This window comes from Penicillium cataractarum (assembly GCF_028827025.1).
Source record: "Penicillium cataractarum strain IBT 29864 chromosome Unknown utg000007l, whole genome shotgun sequence".
In the NCBI taxonomy this organism is placed as follows: Eukaryota; Fungi; Ascomycota; class Eurotiomycetes; order Eurotiales; family Aspergillaceae; genus Penicillium; species Penicillium cataractarum.
In genome coordinates this window covers 1,471,038-1,497,546 of record NW_026622743.1, presented here as the reverse complement: position 1 = coordinate 1,497,546, position 26,509 = coordinate 1,471,038, and the positions used below count along the sequence as shown (strand labels likewise).

The window sequence follows — 26,509 nt, the reverse complement described above, 5'->3', positions numbered from 1 at the left end:
TGCGTATGGTAGTTTTGTGTAAAATAACTCTACACGTGGTCCCATAGTCGTATTGTAAAATCCAACGCTCATTAGGTCGGTGAATAGGCGGGTGGCTACGCGCCTAGCTTAAGGTGGGCCGTATCGTTGCTTAGTCGATAAGTCTTCATTGACATACTTGCTACTTCCCGTTCGCGGATCTATAATCAATAATTGCAGGACTAAGTTAGCTTGGGCCACAATAAAAGATTTTTATCTTGTGTCGGGAGATATAGCGGTTCATCCGGGGAGAACAAAAAAGGTCGCCAGTTCAACTCAATTTTAATTAGTGAAGTACCCCATACATTCGGCCACGGGAGAGCTCTTCAGTTGTGGTTAATTCCATTTCCATTGGAGCGAAAAAATCGTTTCTGCACCTCCTTCTTGGGTCAGAATCTTCACTGCGTCCTTAGAGAAGAGATATCCAAGACCAGATCAGACAGTTGTAATGGCCACGGTGAATCTATTTTCCGTGATCAGCTCCGTTCAGTTCCAGGCCACGTCAGCGCTTCAGGGGCCTTCAGGGCGATCGGGTGAAGAATAGAGAGCCTCAGGGCGTTCAGGCGAAGGGGCCTAAAGGGGCTGAAGAGTAAAGCGGCAAGAGCAGATGTCCCAACGAATGACAAAAAAACGGGCGGACGCAGACATACAACAGCCAGGATTCGCATGTGGTCACCCACCATACTACTAACTGGCCGGCGCGTGGCTTATGTACAGTCAATAGTCGGGTGGCTGCTACCCGGGTGAGTTTAGGGTGAGCGCCGCTTTTGCGTCGCGCGACCGGGGTGAGAAAGGGTGAGTGCGGGTGATTCTTACCCTCCGTTGTGCGACCCCCGAACCAACCCTCTTAGCTAAGTTTAGATACAGTGTGATTAGTTCATGTCGATCTGGCTGAAACCGACGGTTTCTTGGCACTTGTATATCCTATCGAACTCTAACCCAGAACTAGTTCGTACCTTGCAACCGTCGATCTATGAGTCATTTTTGTATCCCGGAGCTTTTGCTCGACTACTACTACGAGAAGAGAATGTAGACAAGGCAGAATTCGAGTTTTGGAAATGGGCCTATGTCGGGGTCGAAATCGGGATAACCTTAGCCCCACAGAGATATGCGGAGGTGCTATGTGGCTTAGATATGTTCAGAAAAGCTTCTAGTCATTTTCATTCGTACGCATGACTCACAAGTCAATCCAGATGCACTCGAATATAACATCGTCTACCGTAGAAGATCTCGCCAACTATTGTTCAGACGCATAGTTACATCACAGTAGCTATGTCAGGACCTAGTCTATAGGCCTGATGAGATTGGAGATGAATTAGAGTGAAGGAAACCAATGGCTTGATTTGTATGCGTAAACTGATTGCTGAGGTTCTAATACATGCGCGAGAGGGTCGTAATATTTCCTCCATCCTTCGAAGCCGGCGTCCTCATAGGCTCAAGTAAAGCTATTGTCTTTCAGATTGTTTTACATTTTATATGAAAAACTAATTTCTTTGTGGGATGGAAATCTCTCGCTCTCGAATTAGTTGCGAATTGCTAGGATGAGCGGTTCTTTGTGACTACGCGGGCTTTGGCAGTTTCTTTGTTGGCAGTCGGTAGTAATGCGAGCAATTCTTCGATAATGACTATCTAGCCCTCCAGGATTTACGAAGAAGCCACTTTCTTCCTTATTCTTGTCAAAATGCCAAATTGGAACCCAATCAAGATCCCTTCGAACCCGGCAGTTGGGTGGTGTATGCGATCTGTGAATAGAGTCCGAGCGATTGCTACTCACACATGCGTTGCAGCCGCGCAAGTGCGCGTACTGTTCGCAACATCGGAAACCGTGCCTAATGGTAGTATCTCGAAAGCCCGTCGATCCTTTGAGTCATAGTTTTATACCAGAATCTCGCGAGGGATCCTCGAGGCTAGCAGGTCATTGTAGGTGGATCCTCGTCTTGATGATAAAGCGAATGCAGTCATCCAAGCGCCCTTCGCCACGCCTGCGCAGGTTGCCCGTCGGAACGCCCTTGTGGGGCAGTTCAACGGTGCGAGGAGTGCGTTGACCCGAAGGATAAATACGGGCGTTAAGCCTGCGAACCCCCCGGTCGCCATCGCCCCGCTACCCTCTCGAGTCCAGCCAACACTCTGAATTTATCATTCCAAGGCCTCAAGACATAGATATGGCCGACCTCACAGTGGACACCAATAACCCAGTCTACTTCTGGAAACCAGAAGGTGACGTTGGCTTTTTGGGGCAGTGGTGGCCATCGTCATTCGAATGGGAGCACGACGGTGAGAGATACACTTACGCAAATGCAGAACAGTAAATATCCCCGCTCTCCTGGATTATCCTGAACATGCCTGTTTATATCATCTGATCTCCTAGATATATGATGCATCGTAAAGCGCTCCTCTTCGCTGGACCGAATCACCCAATCGCCCAAGAAATCCAAAAGGGCTGGAAACTACACCCAAGGGTCCTCCGTGACCTTGGGCGAAAAATTCCCAATTTTGCCCAAGAAGTGTGGGAGCAGCATCGATTTGAGATTGTTGCCGAAGGGAGCTATCTCAAATTCTCGCAGAACAAGGGCCTTAAACAGAATCTACTCGCGACCGGTAACCAAGAATTGGTGGAGGCTAGTCCGCGGGATCGTATATGGGGAGTTGGATTTGGAGCGAAAAATGCGAGTGATAATCGAAGTAGGTGGGGGTTGAATTTACTGGGAAAAGCGCTCATGGAAGCTAGATCGAGGTTGTTGAAAGAGGAGGCAGGCGAGAAATGATAGTAGCAAGGGATGGAGAGTTACCAATGCTATTTGACAATGCTGTGATAATGTATCATGATTGAGGTGGGGACGACACCATATTTTCTATTCTACATGTCTATTTTGAAATTGGAGACAAGATTGAAAATCTCAAATGTCTATGGTGTCTATGGTAGCGGTACAACGCAGTCGTTATAAATGTCGAGAACGCTTTGCGCTATAGCAGTTTCTATCATCAGTACCGAGGCCGGTAAAACGTGTAGCTCAATCCTTCAATCTATGCGTTGTTGGCACACGAGAAGCTCGAGCTGCCTGGATTGTCATGAATAGATTTTCCAGAGGTATAGAGGCCAAGGCCACACTAAAGAATCAATCAGATAAAGGAAATTTGGATAATAAAGCCATGAGTTGAACTTACCAGGACAATACCGACGCAAATAGCAAAAGTGTTAAGTAGTGTCAAGGCGATTTTCTTCGGCGACGAAAACCACAGTCCCTTATTCATGTGAAGCCAGAATATGCCGGTGAACCCGAAAGTAAACCAACTACCAAATAGAGCAGTCTACCACACGTCAGTATCAAAATGAGACACGAGAAAATAAATAGAGGCAGCATACAATAAGAGTAAGAAGGCTGCTGAACACAGGGATTGCCTCGGCAATAATCCACGCAACGATCCATAAGCAGACAGTTAGTCCAACCCAAGAGCCGATCGCAACTAGGTCGCGCTTGTGCATACGGTCGGTTCCTGCGAAGATGCGAATGTATATGGACTTGGCGGCGACATGGCTGTTGATAACACCGGCGATAACAATCTATAAATCCCAATGTGAGCAGAGTGGTCATGATGTTAAGTAATGCGTCAAGGAGGGCTTTACAGTGGGAAGAGCGACACCATAAGCAATCCGGGATATCAGCGGGCCAGCAGAACCCAATGCTGGAGATGTGACATCGGCGCCCGCATACCGATAAATAACAACACCAGCAATGATATAAAGAGTCATATCGATAGTTTGAAGCAGGGCAAGAGCCTTTGGGAAGTCTCTCGGATCCTTGAGTTCCGCCATGAAGGTGAAAAATGTGTTGTGGCTGACTGTGAACTGTTAGAAATTATAGTCCACTCCGAGATTCTAATATTCCTGTCGGGAAGATAGGACTACAGACCGTATGAGAAAGCAATGTTTGCAGCAGCCGTAAACCCTGTTACTAGGTTGGTCTCAACGGTCGGTTCGAGAACAGATCCAGTATTTTGAATTCCGAGGGCAACCATGGCAATCATAACGGCGCTGAAAATGCTGATAAATGCTGATGTGTAGTGGAAATTGTCAGCAATATGCCTTTTTGAGATTGGAAACATGCAATACTCACAAATAAGCGAAAGCCATGACACCTGTGCAAGTTTTCGTGGTAGCGACAAGAAGATCGAGATGATCATGCCCACGACACCAAAAACAATCGAACACGTTGCATGCCCCGTGATTGTGTTGAGCGCAACAGTAAATGTCAAGATATGACTCGCCATGATGAAGACCAGGAACAGCAGCTGGGCCGTTCCAAACAACTCACGACCAAACCGGCCCATCAGGATCTCGCCGGCATCTGCCATGCTTGAAATATGAGGGTATCTCCATTTAAATTGTCCAATAACATAGCCGGTATAACAAGCCAGAAGCCCCAGGCCGACGAGGATAATGAGACCTGGGACGAGACCTAAACTGGCAATGGCTGCTGGAAGCGAGAGGATACCCAGTGAGATGGTCTCGGCAACCATGAGAAGACCTCCTTGCCTAGAGAAATGATCATTGTTCAGTCAAGAGAATAATTTTACAAGGGAAAACAGGAAAAAGAAAACGTACCACCATGTTAACACCTTGTACTTAACCTCTGCATGTTCCTCGTCACCAAAGGCATCTTGTCGAGGCCGCGTGAGATCAGGCTTTTCCACCTCCCCGAGTCCTTCGTCAGGACACCCCTGAGCAGGCTCGTCATGTGTCGGCGTAATATCAACGATTTGTGATCTCATGATGGTCGTTCGCATACTCGCCAAAGATATAGAAAGAGGAATGCAATGCTAGGATGGCTAATGGGTGCTTGCAAAAGAAGGAAGTGACATTAGGACTAAGCAAAATAAAAAGCTGCTGGGTACCTCCGATAGACCCGTCCCCAGACAGATCCATTCTACTTGCGGGGTGCTTACCATCGCCTTCCATTTCCAGTTTTGCCCCAGCTAGATATAGGTGGATCAAAATAACAGTTGCTGCCCAGTGGGAATGGGTGGATGGCATTGATGGGGGGCAAGACATATTGATAGCTGAGGCCTGCATAGGAAAGGCATGCCTGTTGAGCCGGAGAGCGATAAGCAAAGTGCGCCGAAAGGTTATCCTTATCTTCATCTATCTTCCGCTATATATACACTTGTGTTGCATCAGTAGCGCTCTGAGCTAGTGTTTCTTTGCTATCGAATCGATCATGAAGTGTTCACTTCTTTATTAGTTCTTTTTCTACCCCGGTCTTTTCCCCAGATTTGTTCAATTTCCTTTCCTTCGTGCCACATTGCGAAATCTGGGGTACTTGCCTGGTTGGCCAGGAGGTTCGGAGTGAGATGCCTATCCCGGAATCACTTTCCTGAAACAGTTGTAGTGGGAACAGAGAGCCGGGGAATTTCGTAGAAGCGGAAGACTGGAAGATCGAATATTGCGATTTATCATTATTATGTGTCATATTAAGATTGAATTATCCACAAGTATGGCCCCTTAGAGTATATGGAGAGGGATATAGGCGTCCTGTGGCTACTTACGGTAGAGGCAGGCCATCCCGCAGTATTCTCCACACAATCAATCGATCATAGCAATAAACGTAAGGAAATTATTGGTATCAGATGGCATTCAATGAAACTAACATGGGCAAATCCTGTATATCCTGAAAAAAGATAGAGTCTAGTTGATAATTGACTGCCATTAGAAGGACGACGAGTTGACAAATTAAGAATCGAGTATTTACATAGCCTAAATATGCCCCGTGGCGCAAGAAACAGCTATTAAGTAGGACGAGACTGCTGCCCCCTAGGGCTAAATCTTGCTAAGCCCGTCATTAGTACAAGTATCTTTCCGGATAGCCCATATAATATCTCTCGATATAAGTAGGTAATCAGCGTTCAAACTATGTCTAATAAGATGATTTTGATGTTTGGTCAAGATTCCGAACTTACCATAAAGCTCTACGATATAGTAGCGTGCAAGTTATATGGTGATGGATAGCAGATAGAATACTATTCCAGGCAGAAATCAAAAGCCCTAACGGGCGTGTGCGAAATCTAGGGGGTGGCAGCAGCCTTACCCATGAAGTATATTGAAGGCAATCATTCGCATTTCATCAAGTATCTATCGTAAAATCTATCATCCAAGGAAAGCCGACACCGGTTCCTACAGTTTATTGCCCATGTTGACATGCACAGCCTTGATCTGGCTATACGCCTCCAAACCAGCCTCACCCAACTCGCGACCGATACCACTCTGCTTGACACCACCGAATGGCACACGGGGATCACAGTCCTGGCTGCTGTTGATCCAGACCATTCCAGATTCGATCTCGGCAGCCACGCGGTGCGCACGCTCCAAGTCCGTCGTGAATACAGCGGCTCCGAGACCGTAGGTGGTGTTGTTGGCCCGGCGAATGGCTTCCTCCTCGGTATCAAATGGCAAGATGACCACGACGGGGCCAAAGACCTCCTCTTGGGTGATGCGCATCGAGTCGGTCGCGTCCGTGATGACCGTGGGCTGCACAAAGTACCCATTCTTGTGCTCGGGGTTGGCAGGGACATGGGCAGCACCACCGGTCAGGATAGTAGCGCCTTCGCTCTTGGCAATCTCCATATACGACAAAATACGCTCGTACTGGGCACGAGTAACCTGGGGGCCCTGGAAGGTCTCTGAATCCCACTGGTCACCGATCTTGACGCTCTCGACGGCGGCCTTGAACTGTGCCAAGAAAGTAGGTAGGATCTCGCGGTGGACGAATATCCGTGATGTCGCTGTACAGATCTGACCCTGGTTCGACATGATTCCGAAGTGCGACCACTTCACAGCCTGATCCATATCTGCGTCGGGGAAGACCAGGAGTGGGGACTTGCCGCCCGTTTCCAATGTGATGTTTTTCAAGCTACCGGCAGCCATCTTCATAATCTCGCGCGCGGTACCGGTGGATCCTGTGAACGCCACCTTATCGACGAGGGGGTGAGATGATAGTGCAGCACCGGCATCACGACCGTACCCATTGACGATGTTGATCACACCTGGCGGGAAGCCAGCTTGCTTGATGAGGGTTCCGAGAACCAGAGCGCTGAGTGGGGTCTGCTCTGCGGGCTTGAGAACCACGGTGTTTCCACATGCGAGGGCAGGCCCCAACTTCCAACAGGCCATCGACAGAGGGTAGTTCCACGGAATGATCTGCGCCACCACACCTATAGGCTGGCGCAAGGTGTAGGCGAATTTTTGAGGCGTGGTGCTGATCGTCTGACCGAAGGTCTTGTCGGCCCAGCCACTGTAGTATCGAATGGTGCCGATAGACTCCGGGAGGTCCTCCTCGAGAGCTACATGGTAAGCTTTGCCTGTAAATAAATTAGCAATTATTTTTTGGGTGTGTAGTTGCATGCATCATGCGTAGGAAAGCGCAGGAGTGCATGAAAGAAAAGAGCGGCAGGGGCATGCGCCGATGCGCGCCGTGCAGGGGGTAAAGGTGCAGGTCCAGGTTCCCTGCGACGCTAAGAATTGTGCGTACCGTTGTCCCATGCATCAATAGTGGCTAGAAGTTCCTTGTTTGACTCCATGAGCTCAGCGAGCTTCAGCATCAACGTCCCCCGCTCGGTTGCAGGCAGAAGTTTCCACGAGTCATGCGCAAGAGCGGCCTTGGCAGCATTAACGGCGCGGTCGACATCGCTCGAGTCAGCAGCATGAACGGTGGCAATTGGCTTGTCGGTTCTGGGAAATCCCGATCATTAGAAATTGAATATGCATGGGAGGGCACTTTTGCGACATACGCGGGGTCGATGGATGTGATTGTTTGGCCGGAGGAAGCAGGAACGAATTCGTTATTGATGAACAACCCGGTGGGTTGAGTGTACTTGTGCCCATTAGGGGTCACGATTTCCACAGAGAGGCTCATCTTGGCAGCTGGAGGAAATGAGATTGGGATGTTGGCCCATGATTGCGATGCCAGATAGCTTGAAGATATATGGAGAGGAGGGGTTGAGGGGATAAGGGTGGGGCGAGGAAGGACTTTCCGAGGTCGGCCGCCGTAGACGGTAACTAGTCTCGCTATGTCAAGTCCATCCGGAGGTTTCATGGTGTTACTACTGTTATCAGCCTGGAATAGCATTCTCCATTTAAAATCATTTGTTCAAGTGGTATAGCTTTCTCGACCGGCAATAACAAGACGAGGAGTTCCGTGATGTTTACTCTCTAGGTGCAGTGATAAAGAGGCATTCAATTTCACAGATAAGGCTTCCTATGAAGTCTAAATTGCCAGGGCAGACATTGACTTTGAGAAATCAGGAATAATTGAAAGCTCAACCGGGGCGAAGCCCAAACGTATGATGCACATCTAGATGGCTTGAAATGGCTCGCTCGGTGACTACTCCTCAGCCTCTGCCGAGGACTCGTCGGAATCCTTCTTTCCCTGGATTCTGTCGATCGCCTCAATCCATTCTCGGAGTCCTTCATGCGCGTTCGAGCGACGCTCGATCTCCTCCTTGACCATCCTTTCAATCTCCTTTGAGAATCTCTCCATCGTGGTGATCCCCTTGTCGATTTGTTTCAGGGTTTGCTCTCGCTGGAACTGCGCCTTTCGAAGCATCCCGAGGAGCTTTTCCGACACCTCGTATTGGTCCCGGAGCTCTCGAAGACGCTGGATCATCTCCTCGTAGGCAGCGAGGTTGGTGTCACGGAGCTGGTAGGAAGCATCGGGGGCTTCGACATCGCTGGGCGGGTTGACGTCTTGACCATTTGCAGGTCGGGAAGGGAGTTGCCTATCAAGAGTCAATATCAGTTTCTGAATCAAGCGGTTCATGGCTGTATATTCTTACTCTGGCATCTTGGCCAGCTTTGGTCAAGTACTTCTTTTGCAGAGTTGTTGTGGTGAGGATGCGTAAGAGAAATGGAGGAGTGGAGAGATTGTGGAGGAGTGATGTGAGAAAGATGATGGAATAATCCTGTGTTTGTAACTGGAATTTTCCGCCTCTATTGCCGTCTGCCTGAGCTTCTCTCGTTTGCTTCTATTTAGGTCGCTGCGACCCTACCTCCTTGCCTCCTCAGCTGGATGTGTTGCTTATTATTTTGCTCCTTCCAATACGTGAATTTGACTTTTTACAAAAAGTCTCCTCTAGGATTCCATTATCGCGCAAGAGATACTTGACTTTAGGGAGACAAAGAAGTATAAATTCAAGGCTATCATACTCATTGCTAACGACCTCAGTCATGCACGCAGTCATAGTTCCCAGCTACATCAGGATCTGCCTGGTTTCGGAGCTTCGCCGTCTTCGGCCAAGGGCAGAGCTTGCGTGTCCTTGACGAGCCATCTGGCGGATCTGAAGACAAAACCGAGTCTGGGAAAACACCTTTCTCTACCCAAGCGACGAGTGCTTCGTCGACGTGGTATGTGGCAGGCACATAAGGATATGAGCTTGCGGCACCGCAGTGGCCACCCCCTAATCTAGTCAGCTTTGTTCTTGCAGGAGAGTGTTCGAGTCATTTTGAACATACCGGGTACCATGTATAGGTTGAAAAAGCTGGCAACCGACCCATCGGCACTAGATTGCTGTAGCTGTTCAAGGTGATGAATAGGCCAGGTTGCCGCATTGAAAGCATCCGTCCAGCCTAAATACCAATAAGCCGTCTTGATCTCGATTCTGACACCTGTAGCACTTTTACTTACCCTGTGTCACCACCATTTTGCCACCATGGCGTTGGAATGCGCTTAAATCAACTCCGATCTCGTCAATGAGTGGGCTAGCCACAGCATCGACTTTGACCACATCTCGATCATAGTTGAAGGTATCAATGTCATAAGAGAGATTGTTGAATACCAGATTCTGTAGCAGTGGCGCGGCATACTCCTTATATAGCCAGGTTTCCTGTTCCAGCAACTCTCTTTCTGAGCCCAGACTGAAGCCTGGATAGATAGATGTGTTAGTCCTCATATTCATCGGGCCAGCATAAATGGCCTTCAGTGCTCCCAGCTTCTGGGGACTTAGGCAAGTTTGGTTAGCCTTTGGGGCTCTGTCTCCACTTGAACAGGCTAGGGTGTTGATATCAAAATTGCACCGAAGAGGGTTCTCAATGAGGCGATCCTTCACTCCATCGAGTTCATCACAGGCATCGAGAATTGCTTTGGTGGTTGCATTGAGAGTCGCTTGATCAATAAAAGCATCCCCCTGATCTGGTTAGTAGTGAAAGAGGAACAGAGAAGATCTGAAAATGCTGTAGGCTTACCTTTGAATGTTGCCCATTCCATAAAAAGGAAAGCATTAAATGCGAGTACCAGTTTCCCGGAGACCCAGCATAGATGCCGTCAAAGAGATGGGGATGAAACTGAGCTAGTGCAAACCCTTGTGCCCCTCCAGTAGAGCAGCCGTGATAATAGCTGTGGTGGGGAGGATTTTTGTAAAATGCAGTAGCGATTTTGCGTGTTGGTTCGGTGATGATTGCAATGGATTCGTGAATCCAGGCCTTCGTCTCTTCTACATCGTTAAGAAATGGAATAAAAGATCCTGGACCTCCAGCTCCATTATCTGCTAATCGATGGCCTGAATCACCACTAGATTTATCATGTATCAGGCAACATCCTTGGCAGAGGTCAGTATAAAGACATACCCTGCGACTGCAAATCCCTGCTCCAATTGCAAGGCCATCTGGTCGGTGTCAATTACACCGGCAAACCCGCCATTTCCTATGATTCTCACAGTCAGATACAGCCCTATGTAACTTCGGAAGGAATAAGGTCCTTACCCACGACCATAAACCGTCCATTGTACGAGTCGAGCGACGGCAGCCATAGTTCGAATTCGACAGAGTGGTTACGATGACCATATGACACGGATCCGGTGACTCGACAATAAGAGATATTTTGCGATGAAGAGCTGAGCACTGTATCTTCTGTAGTTGTTATATTGGTTCCAGGGATTACTGGTTCAAGATGCCCTAAACAACCAGCCGCCGAGCAAGTATGGGCGCAGAGCAGGCCAGCTGCTGCCACCAAAGATCCGATAGATTTCATAGTAACTGAGCCAAGGCAATGACAGTATTTACCCCGGATTCCGACTTGCTCCTCGTCAGAGTCATTTATGTAGCCCCGTTGAAACCTGGGGTACTGGCCCGGCAGTTGTCTTGCCGAACGCTATACTCCAGTCGGCTACCGGCGCCGCGCCCCGATAAGCGACGCTTCAGGGTTCTCCGCATTTTCCCCACGAAACAACTCCACTGCGGCATAGAAAAAACAAGAGGAAGTGAGATAGGAGCAGGTTGCCCCCAATTAGTATCATGCAGGCTTGTGACCGCTGTTATCGACGCAAGTCTAAGTGTGACAAGGCGATCCCCACTTGTGGGCAGTGTCAGAAAGCTCGCACGCTGTGCGACTATATCGATCGGTCCCGGGAGCCGGCCGTCCGACGAGAGGCCGTCGACAGACTTGAACGGAGACTGCGACAGGCTGAAGCGAAAAACCGCGCCCTCACTTCTCAATTAGCGACATATCAAGCGTCCCGCTCCAGCAGTATTGGCAAGGAATCCCGTGAGGCTCCCCAGCCACCAGTCCTCAGTCCAAATTTCCCCTTCGACCGCAATGAGGTCGCCGATGAGGTATCTTTCCTCTCCCTACAGGCAGGAGGAGAACGCAACTACCCAGGCGTCGCAAGCGGTGTGGTGTTTTCGCATCTCGTTCAGGGAGTTGCTTCGTTGGATTCTTCCAGTCCACATGGACAGGCCCCAAATCGCACATCCACCAGACCAGTTGATCAAACAACCTCATCGCTATCTATACCGCGAGAGGCATTACCGCCCGAGATAGTCGCTCGCCGTTTACACCAGGCATACTTCAAGCATGATTACCTCTGCTACCCATTTCTCAATCGCCACTCGGCGCTGGCCAACCTGGACCGCATCTACGCCGACGTCTCAGTGTTAGAAGCCGATGCGACCGTCGCGTTCCCATTCTACATGGTTCTCGCAATTGCAATGGCCAGTGCACACAAATGTGACTGGCAATCATTGCCTGAAAGTGAGAACTTTCAAGCCCGGGCGATGATGCGAGTTGGGGAAGTCCTTCAGCGCAGTGACATTCACGCTCTACAAGCCGTACTCCTGCTGTGTCAATATCGCATGACCAGCCCGATTCAAGAAAAGTCAACAAGTCTGTGGCACATGGTTGGATTTGCTGCTCGCATGTGTTTTGAACAGGGCCTCCATCGTAATGAGACGTACTACGATCCGAGTAGCCACTCGGGCAATGAAGATCTTCTGGCGCTGAGTGAAACACGCCGACGATGCTTCTGGTGTGTCGTCGATATGGATCGGTAAGTGGACTCGATGTTGAGCACTGTCTACTAAGCAAAAATTAAGATATAATATAGGATAGTAAGCATCACACTCGGTCGGCCCTTGGCTATTCATCTTGAGGATGTTGATACCGTTCTTCCCGAGCCACATGTCCTTGAGTCGAGCGACTCAACACCTGGGAATACTGAAGAGCAACCATCTCCGACAGCAATATTCAATCATATCACACAATACAGGATATTGAGTGGTAAAGTGATGATTTCGCTACACAGTAATCGCGCGACTGCACGCGACGAAGACTCCGCGGCGGTAGCCCGTATCACTTTGACCGAGGAGCTTGAGCAGTGGAGAAACGAAAGCCAAAACCTACACTTGCAACCTGAAAGCCACGCGCAAACTCGGCGATCCAGCTTCCTATCTCCGGAATGGTACGAATTGTTATACTATAACACACTCTTGATGATATATCGACCTTCACCTACATTGTCCACAATATCAGCGCGCTCACCAGCCGTACTCCAAGCCACCTTTGACGCTTCCCGTGAAGCAATATCACGCTACGCCCTACTCCATACTTCCCAGCGCATCAACTATACATGGATCACACTCCACGCGGTCTTTATGGCCGGGCTGTCCTATATCTATGCGGTGGGACGACACTATCGAACTCGCAAGGCAAATACAAGCGCCAATGCTGTAGGAAGCACACTCTCTACTGATCCGACTATTATTGAGGTAGTAAATACTTGCCGTTCATGTTCAATAGTGCTTGTGGCTGTATCCGAGCGATGGGCCACGCCACGCCATTGCCATCAGGTATTCGACCGGCTCAGTGATGCAGTGCTTGCCGATGTCATCGCCTTCTTCACCCAGTCAACATCGACCCCAGCAGCGTCAATGAATCAAGCCAATGCATCTCGTAATATAATTACAGCATCACAAGCTGATCTCAATACCCCATTATCTCCCGATGACAGTGTCGTCATCCCACCAATATCAGCAGCTACATGCTTCCCGCTGGGTGTTGACACAGCGTTGCGAGACTGCTTCGAGGACCTTCAGCATTTCCATGATGCCTATGGCGGAGACGGCCCCATTCGACAGCTCTCTCAAGATTGGCTCCACGAGATTGGTGGCATGGCCCTGCATGCTGTGCAATTATGGGGGGAGTAGTGACATTGATCTTGGGGAGGCACAATTGCAAAATACTAATTTTCAACCCGCGGTCCACCAAGCCTTTATTCAATCTATAAATCTACATATGCTCAGATACACCCATAAAGACCGAAAATGCACAAAACACAACTCTAAATCTGCCCCCTCTCCAAGAACTTGACGGGGATCGGGGCAACACGGCTGCGCAGGTACTCGCCAACCCCCTTACCAAGTCCATCGATCCTACTAGAACTCGCAATACCCCCGTCCAAAAAGTCCAGGACCCTGAAATGCACAGCCAAAATGTTGGGAAACTCGCATCGTTCCACACGTCTTTCGATCCCATCGTCGGTCTTCTCGAGCCAATCCTCGCCAAACAGCTCTTTCAGCCGAGGAATTGTCAGGAAAGATTGCAGCCACGGGTATTCATCTTCATTTCGCACGAAGAAGCCAATGTTGCTGTTGTTTGCTTTGTCACCGGATCGGGCGTGAACGATGCTTCCCAGTGGGGCTTGTTGTGTTGGTCCAAACGTGGACAGTGGTGTCGGGTGGAGGGTTTCGTAGGATGGGCGCAGTATGGGTTTTGTTGTTGAAGGCGAAGGGTCAACTCGGATCTCGGGTCCTTCGGGTAAAATCTGAACACGGTGATTGAGAAGACCACAGTCTATCGTGGCCGGGAAGATTTCCATGAATGGTTTCGGGTCCATGGTACGGAAGTCGAGATTCATGTGGTACCCTACAATGGGGTCTTACATGAGCCAACATTGCTATAACCTGCGTGAGGGGTTGATCTCGGGTGATATATACTTACCGGGATAGCTTTGCATCCGCAGTGCATAGATAGGAATTTTAAATTTCGATGCGGAGATGTCTTCCAATTTCCTGGCCTGCGCAAACACGCGCAACGATACTGTCCCAGCTTGCTGGCTCTTAGGATCCACTGCAGGCGAGCCATATAGCTCGATGGACAATTTGCTGAACCGATGATCCCGGAAGATATGCGAAAGCTGATTGCGCATCATCTCTGCCTTCTCGGCAACATCAAGCCCGTTGATGTAGAATGTTGCCTCGGCCTGGTATCCACCCGGGGCTGCAATAATCGCTTTCGTCGTTGCTGGGGGAGGAACTCCGGTTATGCCACAGACGCGGATTCTGTCTGGACTAATATCCTGAATTTGAACGTCACGGAGATTGGCCACCACATCTGGGTTCAGGTAGTCCTCCCCTTGAAGCTCATATAAAAACTGGGCTGTCGTGTTGTGCTTGGTGACTGCGCCAGCATACTGTTCGCATTTTGTAATGACGCATGTCCCGTCCTCGTTTATTTCGGCGATGGGAAATGAGAGATCAACGAGCTTGGGGAGCAGCGCTTTGAATCCTGAGAAATTTGCTCCAGTGACATATGGACCGCACTCAATCAAATCTGTTACGGGGTCAGCAAATCTCAACCGAATTAGACGAATGTATGCTGTGATTTATACAGCACGTGGTCACCTACGGCCTGCAACCAAAGCACCTGCTAGACTATTCCAAGCATCTCGATGCCACTGATACCACCAAGCGGCAGCTCCAATCACCGGAGAGGCATCGGTCACTCGGCCACAAATCACAATATCGGCTCCTGCGTTGAGAGCTTCCACAATTCCCCACGCGCCGATGTACGCTACGCCGCAGTGGGCTTCCATAGGCCAGTCCTCAAATTGCCAGTCCACATGGTCCAAATGAACCAAGCTGCGGCGAGTCTTAGAATCTTTGATCAAATCCGAGATATCATCACCTAAAACCATCGCAATCTTAATATCACGATGTCCCCGCTCCAGACACATTGCCCGTGTCTCTGCCACCAAAGCAGCGGTATTCAATGCTCCAGCATTGGTGACCACTTTAATGTCGCGTTCAACTATGAGATCGATGGACTCGGTCAGCTGGACGAGAAAGCCGGCCTCGTAGCCGAGTGAAGCATCTTGGGCCTTGGCAATGGCATTCCACGCAATGTTCATTTCGGATAGCCAGTCACCGACAATCACGTCGACGTTGCCATCCTTCGCCATTCGTCGCATGGCATTGGGGCTATCGCCCGTTGCGCCCGATACATTGCCGATTCTCAAAGGTCGTTTTGTGAGCATCTTTACTTCCGGAGACCACCGCTCAGCGCCAAAATTCGAGTATGAATGATAGTCAAAACAAGTTAGGATTTTTGACCACGCGCGCCAGGGAAACCTATTCGATTTAACACTATTTACAGGGTCGCTTGGTCTTCAACCCAACAGCTTTGGTGTTTCGGCGCTTAGGACCGTCGGTCCCAATCCCCATAGCCGAATATTGTATTAAGCTACGGATGTGGCCAATCAGAGCTAGAGCCGATGTTCTCCCGGCAATCGTGGAGGTACGTGTCGTCGGTCGTCGGGCCCGACGCCCGCCACGAGGGGGCTAAAACTTGGATTGTACACAATCGGAACAACTCCGCCTCAAATGGGTTGAGAACTTTAGGTTCCAATGGCAGGCTTTCCCACCCGGTGGACAGAGCAAATCCTGTGTCCCCAGAATCGTTACTCCACAATCGTCGGACGGCGGAACCGCAGGCCGTCACCACTGGTCGCAAAATATAAGACGTCTGTGGGGAAGTCTTGATTTCCCCAGATTTTCAATTCCATCGCACTGTCCGTCTATTTCAATCGCAAAATGACGGCAGACGCAAGCCTCAAGCACCAGGTTGAAATGGCAGAAAACGCGGAGAAGGGCGAGGCTCGCCAGCACCAAGATGTATGTTACAAACCCGAGAATCATCGAGTCTAATAATCCTTGTACCTTGTTGCAGATAACTGACCTGACTAATCTCGACAGATGCTATCTGACAGCAGCGCTGCTTTGGAGTATTCCGAGCGCGAGAAAGCACTGATTTGGAAGCAGGACCTTCGGGTCGTTCCGTTGGCCGCGTTTATTTATTTGCTCTGCTATCTTGATCGATCAAATATTGGTAGGCCTGACTTTGGCACATGCCCACGAAACATAAAGTGACTCTTTAAAACTTGAACGCTAACATCACAAAGGTAATGCCAAAACTTTGAATGCAAATACTCATAACGACTTGGTCTCCGAGACCGGTGTTACTTCATACCAGTATACGTACGTTACAATTCGACAACTGGTGGCCATCACAAATTAATCACCGATGCAGTATTGCTCTTATGGTCTTTCTGATCGCATACGCACTCTTTGAGGTTCCCTCAAACTATCTACTCAAGAAACTAAGGCCAAGCGTTCGTGTTCCCCCCGCTATTATTTCGCCTATCACCCAGTTAACAGCTTGTCATAGCGATGGATTGCCTTTTTGATGTTCTCTTGGGGTGCAATCACCATGGGCCTCGGTGCCGTTCATAATTATGGCGAGCTCACAGGAGTCCGATTTCTACTCGGTACTGTAGAAGCAGGCCTTTTCCCCGGCCTGGTTTACTACCTGACCTTCTGGTACCGTGTGTCAGAGCGATCGCTGCGGGTAGCCTTGATCCTAGCCTCGGCCACCCTAGCAGGCGCCTTTGGTGGTGCAATTGCTTATGGCGTGGGACAGATGAATGGTGCCCATGGTATCTCTGCGTGGAGGTGGCTCTTTATCATTGAAGGGGCGCCCTCTTGTGCATCTGCAGTCCTTGTCTGGTTCTTCTTGCCAGACTATCCAGAGACAGCGCACTGGCTCTCGGCTGAGGAGAAGGAACTTGCGAAGGAACGACTTGCCCTCGAAGGCTCGCATGGAGAGGCGAGTGGGCTGACGTGGGAGGAGGCGAAGAAGACCCTGGTTGATTGGCGACTTTATGCCCACTACGTGGTATGTTATGAGCCTAGAGATGACCATGTTGATTAATAGTGGATGAACGTCTTTGATCGTGCGACAACGAATACTGACTTTCCACTTTCCAGATTTACTTCGGTATCTCGACGCCCTTCTCGAGTCTGTCTCTGTTCACCCCATCGATTACGGCCGGTCTTGGGTTCTCGAATCTGCGCGCACAGCTCATGACGGTTCCCCCTTATGCAACCGCATATGTGGTGACTATTGCTGTGGCATGGTCTGCCGACCATTTCAATGCGTGAGTTTCACCGCCAGGTACTACTAAATGAGGTTGCTCTCTCCTAACATTGCTTTCAGTCGCGGCTTGCATTCCACCTTATTTGCACTGGTAGGCGCAATCGGCTTCCTCGCATCCGCTCTCTTACCGGCCGAGTCTTATGCTGTGAGTTCCTCTTCTCTCTTCTAGATGACTCTGTAGACGACCTGATTCTAACACTCCTAAACAGCAACGCTATGGCTGTCTGATCGTGGCAGCCAGCGGCAGCTTTGCCTGCATTCCGCCTCTGCTCGGTTGGCTATCGTCAAACCTGCATTCGACAGCCGCTGCTGGACTTGCTATCGCACTAAACATATCTTTTGGTGCACCTGGTCAGATTGTCGGGGTCTGGATCTATAAGGCCAACGAGAAGGAAAAGGGATATCCAACGGGCCATTGGACGAATGCTGCGCTGTTGTTTTTCGTCGCAGTCGGGTGTGTTTTGCTGAGGATCTATTATGGGCTGTTGAACCGACGGGGTGCAACGGTCAAGCCATATTCATATTAAGAATACCACACTTCACAGTGTTATAAGGGGCCATGTTGATATCCAGTTTCTAAGACATGTCTTTTCTCGATTATTGGCTCTCACATCTTCATCTATCTCAACCTGTGTGCCTTTTTGGCATTTTAATATCCTTCGCTTCGACGTAGACAGTTCCTCCAACCCTCAGCCTTTTTGCTTGATAATACCGGTGAATTGTGGTCACTCATGGAGATCTCCAGCACCAATATTATTTTCTTCCTTTGTGGGCCTCCTCTGGCCTTAGTTCTTCTTGGACATTTGCAGAACAGGCAATCAGAAAGACCTTCAAAATTGATTCAGTAACTTATCAGAAGGGACCTTAGAGAATCTTTCTGGAAATATTATCGTGAAATAGCCATTGGGTAAGAGGAGTGAGTGGTGGGGAAATACGGTATCTGATCGTGTCCATCCTCTCGTCCACATCGGGCAAGCCATTCCGCCCATTGCAGTCCACTTTTCCGTCTCCACATTCGATCTCCCAAACTAAACATGATCCCACAAAAATAGAATGCAATCCCGGCTACTTCAAGTATATCAGCACGACAAGATCCAGCAAATAATGCAACATATTCATTTAATCATCACCGCCCCTCTCTTTCATACCCCTCCTCCAACTCGTGAATATACAACACCGCAAAAATGGCCGCTCTCACTGGTATCATGGTGGCACTGATCACCCCCTTCACCGATGACCAGTCTGCCATCGACGAGTCTCGCCTCCAAGCACACATCGAGCGCCTCATCCAAGCCGGTGTCCACGGCCTTGTCCCCGGCGGTAGCACCGGCGAATTCACAGTCATGACCACTGCCGAGCGCAAGCAACTGACCGAGCTCTGCGTGAAGTTCGCCGCCGGTCGTGTCCCCGTTGTCGTCGGTACTGGCAGTCTCCACACCGCAGAGGCAGTCGAGCTCTCAGTTCACGCCGGCCAAGTCGGTGCTACCGCCGTCATGGTTGTCCCACCCTTCTATGACGCCGTCAACCTGGAGCAGCTACAGGAGATGCTTGCCGAAATTCACAACGCCTCCAAGTTGCCTATTATGTACTATAATATCCCTTCCGCATCGGGTCTGACCCTCTCTCCCACCGAGATTGCCGGTCTGTCCAAGTTTGGCGTTAAGTATCTCAAGGATACCTCTGGTAACGCGCCCGCTCTCACGGAGCTTATCTTTTCGCTGTCGGATCAGATTATTGCTTTCAACGGTTGGGATACCCTCACTTTCTACGGCTTGGCAGCTGGCTGCCCCGGTGGTGTGTGGGGTGCTGCAAACATGATTCCAGAGCTGGCAGTTGAATTGTGGGATGCCGTTGCTGTCAAGGGTGACTTGAAGCGTGGCCGTGAGCTTTGGGCTAAGGCTTACCCAGTTTGCAAGTTCCTCGAGTCTCACAACTATGCCTCGGCTGTGAAGACCGGTGTGGAACTCACTGGACAGCCTACCGGTGGTCTGCGCAAGCCATTTGCTCTGCTGAAGCCTGAGCTGCAGGCGGAGCTGAAGCAACTGCTTGAGAATGCAGGTGTGAAGACTGTTTGATAAATGTATTCGTGATATGATTTTTTTAGATTTACATATGCATATGAAAATGGATGCACATGACGTTATGTTAATGACCTGGGTCATCATCGTTTCTTCGTACAAGTTACCGATCGTAACGGACAAAAGGCACGGACAAGAAGGGAAAATAAGATACAGACAAGAAAATACTGCCGCAGTTCAACAAAAGAGAGGCCAGATCTGCTCCTGCTTGCAAATATCAATCCACATTGGCATCGGCTCACTTCGATTCGCAGTCAGATGTTCATCCTGTTTGCGCCAGAGCTTAGTCATTATATCTCGAGCCATGGCATACGAGGTAAAGCCACACTTGGCGCTCGCATTATCGAGCCATTGGATAACTGCTTTTCGCCTCGCCGGAGTGAGAGCCTCACATCCAGCAATAAACGCAGGCCAAGCAGTTCCCGGCCCAGCGAGACTAGCATCTGACAAGGAAGCGCTACATTGCTCCAGTGCCGTGATGACACTATCCACATAACCCTGTAGAGCAGCGGGATGAGTATCGTGGACTCGGCGGTAAAAAAAAATTACCAAGGCTCCGTTGAGTGCCTCTAGCATATGTGCATGTGGCTTGCAGGTCGCTTGAAGGTCTGCAGATCCGCCCCTCGTGCGGCCAAGGCTGAATGAACATATTAGGTTCTCAAGCCGCATTGCACGGCGCTGAAGGGCTTCATATGCCTCGAGGCGCAAGTTCTTGCCACAATCACGAGCAGTCTGCCATGTTGCCAGAACATTCGCTAGCCTGGTTGTTTGCGACACCAGGCTAAGCCAGGTCTCGGGAATGCCGTAAATTTGTTTGTACAGTGTTTCGGGGAAACTGCGGGAGTCGTGAAGGTGAATATCGTGGTATCCGGAAGCCCGGTCTTTGGGCTCATCAATGTTCAAATCGCTATCTGAATTTTGGGTTTCGAGACGGAGGAAATCGTCAAGATGGGGGTTCGGTTCGCTTGATACAACGGCAGTAGCGTTGCTGACGGCGGAAGAAGAATGGTGGGAGCGTGATGAGGTGCCAAGATTTTCAAGACATGAATATGAGAGGTGGTAGTCGTGAAGTACAAACGTGCTTTCGCCAACGATTCGCAGCCATGTGTAGACATGGTGTAAAAGACGGGCTTTCTTTGAAATTCGTCGTTTTGATAACCCGCGGAGGCGGAGAAGTCGCTCTGCATCTATCAGGAAACACCGAGCGTGCTGCTGTTGTCCAGTTAGGATCTGTTGTATATTAGAGCAAGCTCAATCGAGGTAGTTCTAGGAGTGCTTACCGCGTATTGTGTGAGGAGATTAGCAGCCATCAATTGATCCTTGTATTTAGCCTTTTTCGGTCCAGCCGTTTCGTGTTGTAAAGATATTTGGATATGATCCTTGGCCTGCTGATAAGTCTGATTTGCTATTTGGTACCAATATTCGGGGGACTGAATCAATTGTGTGGATGGTTGCAGTGCGAGATCAATAGCAGCACAAGCAAATAAAGCGTAGAGGTTTGCAAGGCGGGCATGGCTGACGCCCTCCGTGCCCAAGTATGTCGTGTCTCCAAACGCAACTACCGCAGCAGGAAGATTGAGAATCTTCCATGGCGATTTTTGTCCGAAGGGAATTGCCATGATTCGTGGAATGACCTCGTCTTGGAAATGTCTCAGCAAAAACTGGCCATCTTTCAGAATATCCTCATTTGATTTTCTCAGCTCCATAGTTGTCTGCTGAGGTGTCAACATCCGCAGAGGATCTTCTAAGGAATTCAGTGCTGCGGGAATAGAAATAGCATCATTATTCATGTCGAATGAAAAGTCAAACGGCGCGCTCAGAGTTGGGTGTGTTGCAAAGCCTGATTGGTCAGGGCTAAAGCTCAAGATATCCGACCAATGGAGGAAATCGTCCATATTTGAGAGAGAATCGATAATGGACACCGGGCTGGGATCTGGTATCTCAGCAGGCATATCCTCATGCTGAAGAACATCATCTGAGTGTGCAGCCGGTATCTCCGTTGGCTCAAGGATATCATCCTGTCGTACAGCAGATGCCGGATTTTGTGCAGGATCTCCTTCTTCTGGGGTTGGCGATGCTTTCGCCCATGATGGTGCCGAACCCGAGAAATCGAGAACGGCGAATGGACCAATGACGATATCACTCTCCACGGAGCGATCAGGATCCCGCGATCTGATATCAACTTCTGCTAGTGATGCATCAACTGAACCTGATACCAGGTCTGTGCCAAGACTTGCGCTCATAGACAGACGCGATTCCTCTAGGAGATAATCAGCTGGAGCGTACTTCCAAATAGGTAATCATCAGATGATGAAGTATTACCGGAATACAAGTGCCGACGCGTTCCCCGACGGGTATTCCCCTCATCAGGTTCATCATCATTGCCGCGCATCCATAGCACCTGGTCTGAGAAGCCCTCACATGGCACTCCCAGCGCTCGACAGGTGCGACAGGCAGGTCGCTTCTGGTCGCATTTGACATCTATAGGCTTGTTTTAGCACGGGTTATCGTCAGGAGTCGATGTTTGGTGCCTCAGGCCGCAACATACGTCTCTTTCGGCAGGTAGAGCAGCCTCCTAACCTGTGAGATCGACGGACTCGTGTGTTCTTCGAACTACCCATAGTGGGCAAGCGTGCGCTAGTCGCGACAACAGGACTGGATAGATTGGTGTTTGACAGCTCCTCGAACAAAGCATGAACATCCGAAGCCAGTACTATTTGCAATAACAGAAACAGAAATTGATAGATTGATCTAGGATAATTCTTCGAATAAAGCATGGACATCCGAAGTCTGGGGTCTTGGGGATCCCCGCAAAGATAAACCGGAATCGCCTTCCTTTTAAAACTCTTCCCCGCGCCACTTATCGCCCCATCAAACTTTCTTTTATCAACGTTATCTTATCTTCTTATCGGCGGCCACGCTCCTTCCCTTTTCGGAACTCACAATTTGCCCAGACGAGTGGCTTCCAACCGCACGGTCATCGGAATCTCTTCCTCCAACGAGTGTGCGCGCGGGTTCCATCCCAGAAGTTGCATGGCTCGCTGGGGGCTCTGGCGAGCGTTGGTTCCCCAGAATACGCTGGCCGCCGGGGACAACGCATCTGCCTCACCTGGGGTGATGCTCTGGACAGTCACCGAGTCGGTTAGGCCCAAATTGTGCGCAGATTCAGCGACAAGCTGTGAGATCTTTCCAAAGGACTGTTTTGGTCAGCATTACTCACTAAACGGTTGTTTCTGGATCGAATTTGCGGCCAACTTACCAGCGGTGGCCCACCACCAACAAAGTAAAGACCATTCTGATTCCACAGATCACCCTCGGCGGCTTCGACAGCCTTCTCCACTAACTTGACGAAGATGTTACTCAGATCCGAGATGTGAATGTTGCTCCAGGTGCTTTCTCCCTTGCCCACTTGGAAGGTTTGTCTCTTCTCAATTGCGACTCTGGAGATTTCTGGCACCTGAATACTGCGCTGGTTACTAGGTCCTCGACCTTGCCCGTAGATGATGGGCGGGAAGATAATCGCAGTCTTGGTGCCAGTCACGTTGAGCAAAAAGCTGTCAACGACACGCTTGTCGGCGTTCTTGCGGATGATATCGCGAATCTCGTCGACATCGTCAATGTCCCCATAGATCTTTCGGGGTCCCTCGCCGAAGGTCTTGTTCACAATATCTGGAATTGAGAGTAGGCTTGCGCCTGAGACTTGAATCAAGCACCCTATAAATGGTCAACATATTTGATCCAACACAGAATGTGCGTGTTCACTAACCAGGCTTTGGCCTGGTGTGCTTGTCCAGACCACGGACAATGGCTTCAACACTGTTGATGTGTTTGTTGGCGGCGGCATCTGGATATAGTTAGAGACAGGCAATTTTAATAAAAGGTTCAGGGAGATACTAACGGACGACAACGTCGGCTTGACTAGCCTCCTCTTCGATAAGGGACGCAGAGTCAAGATCGCCCAGCACAATGCGCACATCGGGGTACTCCTTGGAGACGGTAGCAGCCTTAGCACTATCTCGCACAAGAGCACTGATGTGGTAGTCTGGGTGAGTTGTCTTGAGAACGTGGAGCACGTCCCCGCCAATAAGGCCAGTGGCACCAGTCCTATAGTAGACTGGTGGTCAGCATACTATAGTGTCGGCCGAGGGTGACACCCACATACAGGAAGATTCGAGCCATAATTGTCTGATTGTCGTTTAGTTTCATTCAAGAATAGCAAAAGACTTGATACTGGTCAAGTTGTCTACCCCTCCTACATCTGTCCTTTAAACTAACACGAACGTGGGGTTATGTCGTATTGAGCAAGTTATTCCGGTCGGGTTAGCGGGGACTCCACGATAGGAAGTCAAGACAATCTATACAGACGGAAGGTCACTGGAGCGCTCTTCTTAATTCGGATAGCAAGTGCAAGCCAGGTAGATCGGCGCGTGACTTGGGGTAGCTTACTTATTTTGCCGGATTGCCTTTGCTTGACGAAGCTTTTTTTTGTTCATCATTCATCACACCCTCGATATCCATTGAGTGCAGGCTTTAGAGTACATAATCGTCACAATGTCACATCGCGGTGAATCTCTCCATCGAGATGTTTGCTGTATTGATGATATCAAGAAATTGGCCTCTATGAAGCTCACCAAGATGGTGAGAGGTAAGTTCCTAAAGTCTTCCGCGTGTCACATATACAGTCAACTCATATAAACAGATTATTACAATGAGGGTGCCATGGACATGATCACGTATGTACCTACAAGCTCATCGACTACGGTAATTACCGATCTAACCTTAACACCCCGTCTTCCAGCCTGCGAGAAAACGAATCCGCCTTTGATCGCTACAAAATCCGCCCTCGAATTCTCGTCAACGTCGACAACATCGATACAACCACCGAAATCCTTGGAAGCAAGGTGTCTCTCCCCTTCGGTTTCAGTCCCGCTGCCTCGCACAAGCTCGCACACCCAGACGGCGAACTCGCAACTTCCCGTGCCGCCGCAAAGTATGGCATTTTTATGGGTCTGTCCTCGTATGCGACGTGTGCCCTGGAAGATGTCATCGCACAGGGTTTGGAGAACCCCTATGCGATGCAGATGTGTGTGTTGAAGGATCGGTCGATTACGATTCAGCTGCTGGAGCGTGCGGAGAGTACGTACCCGGTGTTTAGAAATTGCAATGATGCGAGAGAGTTAACACGAATTGCAGAGGCTGGTTATAAGGCATTGTTCCTATCTGTGGATGTGCCCGTACTTGGAAAGCGATTGAATGAGTACCGCAATGAATTCCGCATCCCGGAGGATATGGAGTACCCCAACATTCTCAGCAGTGGAGGTGATACCTCTGACCGAACGAATTATGGTGTGTTCTACTAGAAGTACACTCTGTCATGATCGTTGGAACTAACGTGTGATAGACCCGAGCCTGGATTGGGAGACTGCGCTTCCCTGGCTGCGAAAGCATACCTCGCTGCCGATTTGGCTCAAAGGAGGTATGTCATAACATCGGAAACTCGATTACCTGCAACCATTCCTTTCTAACAGGTCGATAGTATGCTCCCCCGAAGATGTAGAACTGGCCATCAAGCACGGCATTGACGGAGTCGTGATTTCCAACCACGGCGGTCGCCAGCTTGACGGTATGCCGTCAACTCTCGACGCTCTCCGAGTATGTGCGCCGGTTGCTCGAGGACGGATCCCAATCACCATTGATGGTGGTATCCGTCGTGGTTCGGATATCTTCAAGGCGCTGGCACTGGGAGCCAGCTATTGTTTCCTGGGTCGGATTCCCATCTGGGGCTTGGCCGTAAGTCTTCTTCCTTTGTTAATGTGTTAAGAGGAGTGTATTGATCAAGAATAGTATGATGGACAAGAAGGTGTCGAGTTGGCGATCAAGATTCTGCGCCAAGAATTGCGGATTACCATGGCGTTGGCAGGGTGAGTCCGAGTTCCCCATATGTGCACGTGTTTTGAGCCCATGACTAACCCCCTGACATAGATGCCGCACGATCCAAGACATTCAGAAATGCTATCTATCGGTATTGCAGCCTGATGGCATTCTGGCCAAATTGTAGATTAGAGATGCATCAAGCGTATATCAATTTTATGCACATATTTTACTTAGACAGCCTTGTCCCCCCTCCTCAACAAGTCAACAACCCCGTGATCCGAACATCCGATCAGGTGGACTGCCAAGAGTCTTGGCACTCCTCCCGCAGTGGCCAACACGGTTAGGGCTGACGAGGATCCCCTCGCACACTTTTACTTTCCCATGGATTCCTGCTACTAAACACGGCAGAAGAGTGGACTCTTACCAATAATCAAATCTATTTTACCCGATTCTCCATTCCGTGGTGGCTGATGATAGTGAATAATGAAATAGAAATAGAAATCGTCCCACGTACGTGTGAGGCTTGTTTGTGTCCTAAGCCTTGTTTTGTGGCGGTGTACTCCACTCTGTGCGTTCCAGAATCTCCTCGCGGTTTTATTTACGGAGTCCATCCGTCGATAGATCCCTGGAGGAGATCCTAGGCAGCACCATTCTAATTCTGATTAGTCCGGCACTACTATGTTTAGGACTGCGTCTGTAGGTGCAGGGTTAATCGGCTACTGAGGGATGCAGCAATGGCGGTGTTGTAGCTAGAATGGACAGTAAGGAAACCCCCGTGAGTTCTCTATTGGAATGCGCCAGCAACAAATCTACCAGAGTCAGAATGATGATAGTCAACCGCTAGCCCGAAAAAGCAGCCGATCCTCCACATCCTACAGTCATTATTGACGTTAGTCGTCATCGTAGTCCCCATGTGGACCTCCATAATTCATTTTCTAGCGGTCCCCTTTTTCAGCTCAGCCCTGCTGATCCTGCCTCAACTAAATTTTATTTAAATTACTCCCCGCC

General features: G+C 49.6%; 12 protein-coding genes across 12 annotated transcripts; 5 read left to right on the top strand and 7 right to left on the bottom strand.

Moving 5' to 3' along the window:
* Positions 1 to 1,699: 1,699 nt before the first annotated feature.
* N7496_008190 (NADAR family protein) lies at positions 1,700 to 2,783 on the top strand (the record flags this gene model as incomplete). Its single annotated transcript, XM_056701109.1, has 5 exons — positions 1,700 to 1,751; positions 1,806 to 1,853; positions 1,977 to 2,054; positions 2,197 to 2,323; positions 2,387 to 2,783. 5 exons carry the CDS (start codon positions 1,700 to 1,702, stop codon positions 2,781 to 2,783), a joined length of 702 nt encoding a protein of 233 aa, XP_056553172.1.
* A 259-nt stretch (positions 2,784 to 3,042) lies between these two features.
* N7496_008189 (Amino acid transporter transmembrane) lies at positions 3,043 to 4,788 on the bottom strand (the record flags this gene model as incomplete). The annotated part of the gene is made up of 7 exons (XM_056701108.1): positions 3,043 to 3,126; positions 3,184 to 3,327; positions 3,383 to 3,580; positions 3,644 to 3,858; positions 3,930 to 4,070; positions 4,134 to 4,552; positions 4,622 to 4,788. The coding sequence occupies 7 exons, from the start codon at positions 4,786 to 4,788 to the stop codon at positions 3,043 to 3,045; spliced, it is 1,368 nt and encodes a 455-aa protein (XP_056553171.1).
* Positions 4,789 to 6,187: 1,399 nt separating this feature from the next.
* On the bottom strand, positions 6,188 to 7,925 carry N7496_008188 (uncharacterized protein; the record flags this gene model as incomplete). The annotated part of the gene is made up of 3 exons (XM_056701107.1): positions 6,188 to 7,371; positions 7,542 to 7,741; positions 7,801 to 7,925. The coding sequence occupies 3 exons, from the start codon at positions 7,923 to 7,925 to the stop codon at positions 6,188 to 6,190; spliced, it is 1,509 nt and encodes a 502-aa protein (XP_056553170.1).
* Positions 7,926 to 8,393: 468 nt separating this feature from the next.
* On the bottom strand, positions 8,394 to 8,852 carry N7496_008187 (uncharacterized protein; the record flags this gene model as incomplete). The annotated part of the gene is made up of 2 exons (XM_056701106.1): positions 8,394 to 8,787; positions 8,845 to 8,852. The coding sequence occupies 2 exons, from the start codon at positions 8,850 to 8,852 to the stop codon at positions 8,394 to 8,396; spliced, it is 402 nt and encodes a 133-aa protein (XP_056553169.1).
* Positions 8,853 to 9,229: 377 nt separating this feature from the next.
* Positions 9,230 to 11,033, bottom strand: N7496_008186 (uncharacterized protein; the record flags this gene model as incomplete). Its single annotated transcript, XM_056701105.1, is given in 6 exon segments — positions 9,230 to 9,465; positions 9,521 to 9,673; positions 9,693 to 10,191; positions 10,250 to 10,574; positions 10,631 to 10,706; positions 10,766 to 11,033. The coding sequence occupies 6 exon segments, from the start codon at positions 11,031 to 11,033 to the stop codon at positions 9,230 to 9,232; spliced, it is 1,557 nt and encodes a 518-aa protein (XP_056553168.1).
* A 263-nt stretch (positions 11,034 to 11,296) lies between these two features.
* N7496_008185 (uncharacterized protein) lies at positions 11,297 to 13,483 on the top strand (the record flags this gene model as incomplete). Its single annotated transcript, XM_056701104.1, has 2 exons — positions 11,297 to 12,327; positions 12,385 to 13,483. 2 exons carry the CDS (start codon positions 11,297 to 11,299, stop codon positions 13,481 to 13,483), a joined length of 2,130 nt encoding a protein of 709 aa, XP_056553167.1.
* Positions 13,484 to 13,617: 134 nt separating this feature from the next.
* N7496_008184 (acyclic terpene utilization AtuA family protein) lies at positions 13,618 to 15,591 on the bottom strand (the record flags this gene model as incomplete). Its single annotated transcript, XM_056701103.1, has 3 exons — positions 13,618 to 14,201; positions 14,277 to 14,888; positions 14,964 to 15,591. 3 exons carry the CDS (start codon positions 15,589 to 15,591, stop codon positions 13,618 to 13,620), a joined length of 1,824 nt encoding a protein of 607 aa, XP_056553166.1.
* A 556-nt stretch (positions 15,592 to 16,147) lies between these two features.
* On the top strand, positions 16,148 to 18,076 carry N7496_008183 (uncharacterized protein; the record flags this gene model as incomplete). Its single annotated transcript, XM_056701102.1, has 8 exons — positions 16,148 to 16,228; positions 16,310 to 16,442; positions 16,516 to 16,591; positions 16,644 to 16,725; positions 16,782 to 17,288; positions 17,381 to 17,550; positions 17,610 to 17,694; positions 17,759 to 18,076. The coding sequence occupies 8 exons, from the start codon at positions 16,148 to 16,150 to the stop codon at positions 18,074 to 18,076; spliced, it is 1,452 nt and encodes a 483-aa protein (XP_056553165.1).
* A 657-nt stretch (positions 18,077 to 18,733) lies between these two features.
* N7496_008182 (dihydrodipicolinate synthase family protein) lies at positions 18,734 to 19,624 on the top strand (the record flags this gene model as incomplete). The annotated part of the gene is made up of 1 exon (XM_056701101.1): positions 18,734 to 19,624. The coding sequence occupies one exon, from the start codon at positions 18,734 to 18,736 to the stop codon at positions 19,622 to 19,624; it is 891 nt and encodes a 296-aa protein (XP_056553164.1).
* A 180-nt stretch (positions 19,625 to 19,804) lies between these two features.
* On the bottom strand, positions 19,805 to 21,870 carry N7496_008181 (uncharacterized protein; the record flags this gene model as incomplete). Its single annotated transcript, XM_056701100.1, has 2 exons — positions 19,805 to 20,839; positions 20,908 to 21,870. 2 exons carry the CDS (start codon positions 21,868 to 21,870, stop codon positions 19,805 to 19,807), a joined length of 1,998 nt encoding a protein of 665 aa, XP_056553163.1.
* Positions 21,871 to 22,566: 696 nt separating this feature from the next.
* N7496_008180 (uncharacterized protein) lies at positions 22,567 to 23,806 on the bottom strand (the record flags this gene model as incomplete). The annotated part of the gene is made up of 4 exons (XM_056701099.1): positions 22,567 to 22,749; positions 22,887 to 23,341; positions 23,526 to 23,731; positions 23,790 to 23,806. 4 exons carry the CDS (start codon positions 23,804 to 23,806, stop codon positions 22,567 to 22,569), a joined length of 861 nt encoding a protein of 286 aa, XP_056553162.1.
* Positions 23,807 to 24,178: 372 nt separating this feature from the next.
* N7496_008179 (alpha-hydroxy acid oxidase) lies at positions 24,179 to 25,685 on the top strand (the record flags this gene model as incomplete). The annotated part of the gene is made up of 8 exons (XM_056701098.1): positions 24,179 to 24,272; positions 24,327 to 24,360; positions 24,426 to 24,763; positions 24,821 to 24,973; positions 25,029 to 25,103; positions 25,164 to 25,417; positions 25,472 to 25,548; positions 25,610 to 25,685. 8 exons carry the CDS (start codon positions 24,179 to 24,181, stop codon positions 25,683 to 25,685), a joined length of 1,101 nt encoding a protein of 366 aa, XP_056553161.1.
* Between the last annotated feature and the right edge of the window lie 824 nt (positions 25,686 to 26,509).